The following is a 6,848-nucleotide window of genomic DNA, read 5'->3' as shown; positions in this document are numbered from 1 at the left end:
AAAGTATTACAAAGGGTATTATATATGTGTCCTTTTTTATCTCCGCCCTTGACAATCCCCTGGCCTCCCCTATCCCCCAGTGTCTTATGTCCATTGGTTATGCTTATATGCATGCATACAAGTCCTTCGGTTGATCTCTTACTCCCCTCCCTTCTGCCCCCCAACCCTCTCTGGCCTTCCCACTGCAGTTTGACAATCAGTTTGAGGCAGCTCTGCCTCTGTATCTATTATTGTTCAAAAGTTTGTAATGGTCTTTATTATCCATGAATGAGTGAGATCATGTGGTATTTTTCCTTCATTGACTGGCTTATTTCACTTAGCATAATGCTCTCCAGCTCCATCCATGCCGTTGCAAATTGTAAGAGTTCCTTCTTTTTTACAGCAGCATAGTATTCCATCGTGTAGATGTACCACAGTTTTCTAATCCATTCATCTACTGATGGGCACTTAGGCTGTTTCCAGATCTTAGCTATGGTGAATTGTGCTGCTATGAACATATGGGTGCACATATCCTTTCTGATTGGTGTTTCTGGTTTCTTGGGATATATTCCTAGAAGTGGGATCACAGGGTCAAATGGGAGTTCCATTTCCAGCTTTTTGAGGAAACTCCATACTGTCTTCCATAGTGGCTGCACCAGTCTGCATTCCCACCAGCAGTGCACAAGTGTTCCTTTTTCTCCACATCCTCTCCAGCACTTGTCGTTTGTTGATTTGTTGATGATAGCCATTCTGACAGGTGTGAGATGGTACCTCATTGTTGTTTTGATTTGCATCTCTCGGATGATTAGTGACTTTGAGCATGTTTTCATATGTCTCTTGGCTTTCTGAATGTCCTCTTTTGAAAGGTGTCTATTTAGATCCTTTGCCCATTTTTTGATTGGATTGTTTATCTTCTTTTTGTTAAGTTGTATGAGTTCCCTATAAATTTTGGAGATTAGGCCCTTATCAGATATGACGTTGGCAAATATGTTTTCCCACGCAGTGGGTTTTCTTGTTGTTTTGTTGATGGTTTCTTTTGCTGTGCAGAAGCTTTTTATTTTGATGTAGTCCCATTTGTTCATTTTCTCTTTAGTTTCAACTGCCCTAGGAGCTGTATCAGTGAAGAAATTGCTTTGGCATATGTCTGAGATTTTGTTGCCTTTGGATTCTTCTAGAATTTTTATGGTTTCCTGTCGTACATTTAAGTCCTTTATCCATTTTGAGTTTATTCTTGTGTATGGTGTAAGTTGGTGGTCTAGTTTCATTTTCTTGCATATATCTGTCCAATTTTCCCAACACCATTTATTGAAGAGACTATCTTGGCTCCATTGTATGTTCTTGCCTCCTTTGTCAAATATTAATTGAGCATATTGGTTCGGGCTGATTTCTGGGGTCTCTATTCTATTCCATTGATCTATATGTCTGTTCTTGTGCCAGTACCAGGCAGTTTTGAGAACAGTGGCTTTGTAATACAGCTTGATATCTGGTATTGAGATCCCACCTACTTTGTTCTTTCTCAGGATCGCTGCAGCTATTCGGGGTCTTTTTTTATTCCAGATGAATTTTTGGAGAGTTCGTTCTAGATCTTTGAAGTAGGCCATTGGTATTTTAATGGGAAGTGCGTTGAATTTATAGATTGCTTTGGGTAGTATGGACATTTTAATGATGTTGATTCTACCAATCCTAGAACATGGTATGTTCTTCCATCTGTTTATGTCTTCCTCTATCTCTTTTTTCAACATCCTGTAGTTTTCTGAGTAGAGGCCTTTTACCTAACTAGAATATTCTTATTCTTAGTACAATCTTATTTCTAAATCTTTTGTACAAAATGCTAAGGTTTTCAGTAGAAAAAAAATTTTGTTTAACTTTTCTTTTTGAGAATATATTAATCCGTTATATTTTTATGAGTACCTGTCCTTTGCTTAGTCATTTAATAAATGACATGTAAGCTGTGGAAGAAAAATATGGTTTGCCTGTTTTTATAGGCAAAGGAAATTACAGGTGCAAAAGTCGCATTGGGACTGTTATGCTCAAGGACCCATGTGGAAACCAACACTGAAGGAGAGGTATATACTAGGTAATTCTGAAAATTAAAGTCTGATGGAACCTGGAAAGCTAAGCAGAGGAGTTTGGCTTTGTGTGTTAGGTAATAGGAAGCCATAGTCAAGAAGTTACTTGTTAGACTAGAATCACATTGTGTATCTTGGAGTAGGAACTGTTAGAAATAAGGCAAGCCCCCAAAACCAGGGGTCCTGGTAGAACACGAAGCACCCTCGGGAGCCAGCAGCAAGGCACATGTCTTTACTTCTGCAGAAGGGTGCTACCAACAGAGCCTAGCCGCATGTACACTGAGCAGTGGTCACTCAGTTTTTATTCCTGACTCACGTAATCTGTCCCTCACTCTTGATTGGAGGAGCTTAGGCTCATAGTCTTTCGAGATTGGCTAGAGGGGAAAGGGAGGGGTTGACCTTTGCTGTTTCAAAATGGCAGCCCCCACAGGAGCTGCAAGTCACGGGCCAAAATGTCAGCTGCCTGAACTCCCTTCTTTGACTGAAAAGATTACTTGTTTTTTCTCACAGAACAAATAAGATCAAATTGGTAGATTAAGGGCAAATCATGTAGGAATTTGAAAATCAAAATGGGAAGTTGGAACTAGATACAAGAGGGATTAGGAAGGTTTTAACCAATTTCACGTGTTCTGGGTTCTTGGCATGATGAAATTAGGTGGTTTATTTATTTGTTTTTTGTTTTGTTTTTTAGGATATTTGCTACAGGTACCATCAGAACTATTTGTGTAGTAGAGAAAGTTGAAATAGGGAGAAAATAATGGGAAGCCAAAAGAGATGAGGGTTGTCTATTGAACTGATATTGATAATATTTTGAAAGAAAACATGTTGGTGACAAATTGAGTTCATTCACATACTCATGACTGAGTAATTGCCATACACTGTGTGCTAAGCATTGAGGAATCAGTGATGTGTAAAGATACAGTGTGGACCTCAAGAAACTTTGATTTTGTTAGCGTGAAGACAAGGCATGAATCAAAGATTTGCACCAGGATTTCCAACTTGGACAATTAGAAGAATATAGGGTACAAATTTGATAGGTAGATAGAGTTCATAGGTAAGGAGAGAAGCAGATGTAGGGGACAGGGCAAGATAATACAATGTTTGGGTCGGTAGATATAGCTTTACTAAGTAGATCTTAATAGATGGAAATACAAGTTTATGTATATAAAAATAAAAAATAGAGTTTCATCCTCACTGTTTACAATGCTGCAGATTCTAAGAGCACTTGTTTAACCTGTGTTTAGTCTTTGAGTCAGTATTTAGTTTGCCTTTTTTGATCACATAAAAATACATGGCTTTTTTCCCCATAAATTTTCTCTAGAGTCTAGGGCAGCCGTGGGCAAACTACTGCCCGCGGGCCGGATCCGGCCTGTTTGAAATGAATAAAACTAAAAAAAAAAAGACCGTACCCTTTTATGTAATGATGTTTACTTTGAATTTATATTAGTTCACACAAACACTCCATCCATGCTTTTGTTCCGGCCCTCCGGTCCAGTTTAAGAACCCATTGTGGCCCTCGAGTCAAAAAGTTTGCCCACCCCTGGTCTAGGGTTATGTGAATTTTGATGAGCATTTAACTACCTCTTTTTTATGTTTTTGATGAGTTTTTCCATCACACTAGTTACATAGATATATGATACTATGTTTGGGGGAAATATATATGATACTATGTTTGGGGGAATAGAGATTCTCATTTGTCTCCGTTAACTAGTTGGGAGAGGAATATTGATGAAGAAATTGATAGTGATATATTTAGGTTCTGAGTTTGGTACGTAGGTCCTCAGATTCTAAAAAGATGTCTGCTATAAGAGTCAATTCTTAATATTCTGTCATTCTAGGACAACTTGTAATTTACTATTCCAAGCCTTTATTTTCATCCTCATGACAGCCTTCATGTCATCTTAAGATGACATTGATTACAGGTATTAATTATGTACAGCATAAATAGTCAAATATCACTAGTTCTTAACTCAGGCCTCCTTTTCTCCCCCCTTCTCTAAGGAACGACTACCAAAATCACTACAATCCCAATGACTTCCAAGCCCAATGTGATTGTTGTGCAAAAGACTACAGGAAAAGGAACGACCATTCAAGGCCTCCCGGGCAAAAATGTTGTCACAACATTGCTAAATGCTGGAGTAAGTAAGAGCTTGAACTGCAGACTCAGCAATACATTGAGGACTTGAAAGACCAGCTATACAAATATTTGCTTAAGAACTTCAGAACCTCACAATGGCCAGAATGGCTTGATTTAGCACCACTGTGATGTAATAACTGTTAAAACACCATCTACTGATGCCATTTTTCATAGTAATTTCTAAAACATGTTGCTTATGACCATAATTTAGATACTTAGCTTGGTCCTGACGGAGGATTCCGCTGGCTTAACTCCTGGGGGACATCTGTTAGAGGATATGTTATTCCTGCATGTGGCCAATAGAGAGCGAACCAGTATTAGGCTGGGAAAAGAGAAATATTTGGGATTAAGACTAAATTAATTGACAGGGATTTGTTACTTTCATTTTTACCTTGGAGCTAGTAAAAAAATTTAAATAACAGATTCAGTTATAGTTTTGTTTATTTATATAGGCAGTGGTTAAGAGGTTTGGAGTTAGATAAACCTAGGGTCTCTCAGTGTCATAGTTTGACCTTGGCTAATTTATTCAACTTCTCTTATCCTTAATTTCCTCATTTGTGTGTTGGGGATGATAATCTCTTATCGGTGAGTTTTTTCATTAACTGGTACCTGTTTTTGGAAAGTGCTTAGAACAGTGCCTCACACATAGGAAGTCCCTAATAAGTGTTTTTGTTTTGTTTTGTTCTTTATTGTTATTACTCTTAGTACTTAACTGTTTAGGCTTGGTGATGTCCCTACTTTGCTTGAAAAAGAATGCTGTACTTCATTATAATAGATCTCTATTAGCTTCCTAGGCAGCACAGTCTTCACAGTGTTGACAGGGGTCCAGCATTAGAGTTTTTCGTCATGTGGGAAGACATAGTTTGTTCCTAGCCTGAGTTCACATAGTAAGCCAAAAGTAAAGCCACAGTTAGAATTTAGATTTTCAGAACCCTTTATAGTCTGATTTGCAGTTTCATAGAACTTGATATATAAGAGGGGTTGCCATGTAACCTAGGTCCTATGGTCATATAGATCTAAGAGTTATTTGTGACTTGTAGTTGCTAGATATATGTTTGGCACAGGGCATGATAGTTACAAGAAGAAAAGAGTGTAAGACCAATCCTCTTTACCACATGTGTACACGCACCTGTACTTAACCACTTGCTCTCCTATGCATGCTCCCACACACCAGAAAAGCTTTTTAAAAAAATAGCCTGCTAGTTGATTTTGAATTGTCTTTGAATAGGTCATTATACTTGGACAAGGCCCGTCAAGCTATTTAAATAGATAGGCATGCCCACTTGTAAACCAGCAGTTCTTGGCAAATGAACTAAAGCTCTTTCCAGAGAATGCAGCTGTGAAGAGTATGTGTGTGTTAAAATAAGTAAGTGCACAATTGGCAGACACTTCATGTGTCCTCTAGATAATTATAGCAGATAGTTAATCTTGTGATTTTTGTAATAATTTTGGCTTTTAAGTTCATAGTGATTACCTTTTTGCCAGCTCAGCTGGGTGCTTTGTTTTTACTGGCTGTTAAGTTTAGACGGACACATTTAGTGACTGAAAATTAAGAAAAACCGATAAGGTGAAAAAATTCAGATCCTTTCCTTTTTATTTATGGACTTTCAATTTTTAAAATTTTACTAATTTAGTAAAATCACTGTATTTGAATTAAATTTAGTTAAGTTTAAGTATTGATTTCATAAATTACTAGAAAATGGAACTTAAGAATAAAGCAGATGAAAATGTAGAAAATGATGAAAAGTTAATGGGCTTATGCTATCCAGTCAATAAACTAAAGTGATATTAGTAACATACTAGTAACAAAACATGGGAAATGCCTTAAGTTTTTCCTTTGTATTTTCCCATATAGCCTCAGAAAGAATGTTAAATCTTTGCTGATTTCATCTCTTGCCCATGTTTTTTCACATAGACATTATGCTATTTATCCTTGTAATTTATATTTGGGGACTTAGGCAGTTTATTTTATATATGTGCCTTTAGCTATTGGTATAATGCACAGTAATTTTATTACATAAATGTTCATTTTAGATAAATTAGAAAATAAAGATGAACATGGGGTGGGGTAAGACGTATAATTCCAACTCTATCATTGTTAACATTTCCATGCCCTACCTAATAATAGACAAACATGGTAATTGACTGTACCTTTGCTACGCCTCCCATTGGCTAATCAGCGTGATATACAAATTAACCACCAACAAACATGGCGACTAATTTGCATACTGCAGGCAGGGCCTGCAGCGCGCGACACTGCCTGTGGTACCCGGGCCCCGGACCCCTGACCCGGCGAGGCGGGGCCGGTAGCTCCCGACGCTGCCCGGGGGATCCGGACCTTGGATCCGTGACCTGGTGAGAGCAAAGCGGCGGAGAAGGGAGAGAGGCCAGGTGGCAGAGAAGGAAGGGAGCTGAGGGCTAAGCGGCGAAGGGAGGGAGCGAGGCAGCGGAGAAGGGAGCGAAGCCTGCCTCAGTGGGCTTCACTCCCTTCTCTGCTTCGCTGTGGTCTCAGGAAGCTCTATTCTTGCAGGAATCTTCCTGCAACGGGCCTCTAGTCTACACTAATAAAAGAGAAACATGGTAATTAGCATACGACCGCTACCCTTCCCATTGGCTAATCAGCATATCCTTATGCAAATTAACTGTCAGCCAAGATGGCGGCC

At 38.7% G+C, this 6,848-nt stretch overlaps 1 protein-coding gene across 10 annotated transcripts in view; it reads left to right on the top strand.

The window, feature by feature from the left end:
* EMSY (EMSY BRCA2-interacting transcriptional repressor) overlaps window positions 1-6,848 on the top strand; it is an 86,139-nt gene that overhangs the window by 53,432 nt on the left and 25,859 nt on the right. For all 10 annotated transcript variants that reach the window (XM_005867045.2, XM_005867044.2, XM_005867043.2 and 7 more), the window contains one exon: window positions 4,050-4,186. In XM_005867045.2, coding sequence (XP_005867107.1) covers window positions 4,050-4,186 — 137 coding nt within the window. The remainder of the gene's footprint in view (window positions 1-4,049; window positions 4,187-6,848) is intronic.

This window comes from Myotis brandtii, unplaced genomic scaffold (assembly GCF_000412655.1).
Source record: "Myotis brandtii unplaced genomic scaffold, ASM41265v1 scaffold244, whole genome shotgun sequence".
Lineage (NCBI taxonomy): Eukaryota > Metazoa > Chordata > Mammalia > Chiroptera > Vespertilionidae > Myotis > Myotis brandtii.
The sequence above is the reverse complement of the archived record's forward strand: the minus strand, read 5'-3'. Positions and strand labels throughout refer to the sequence as shown.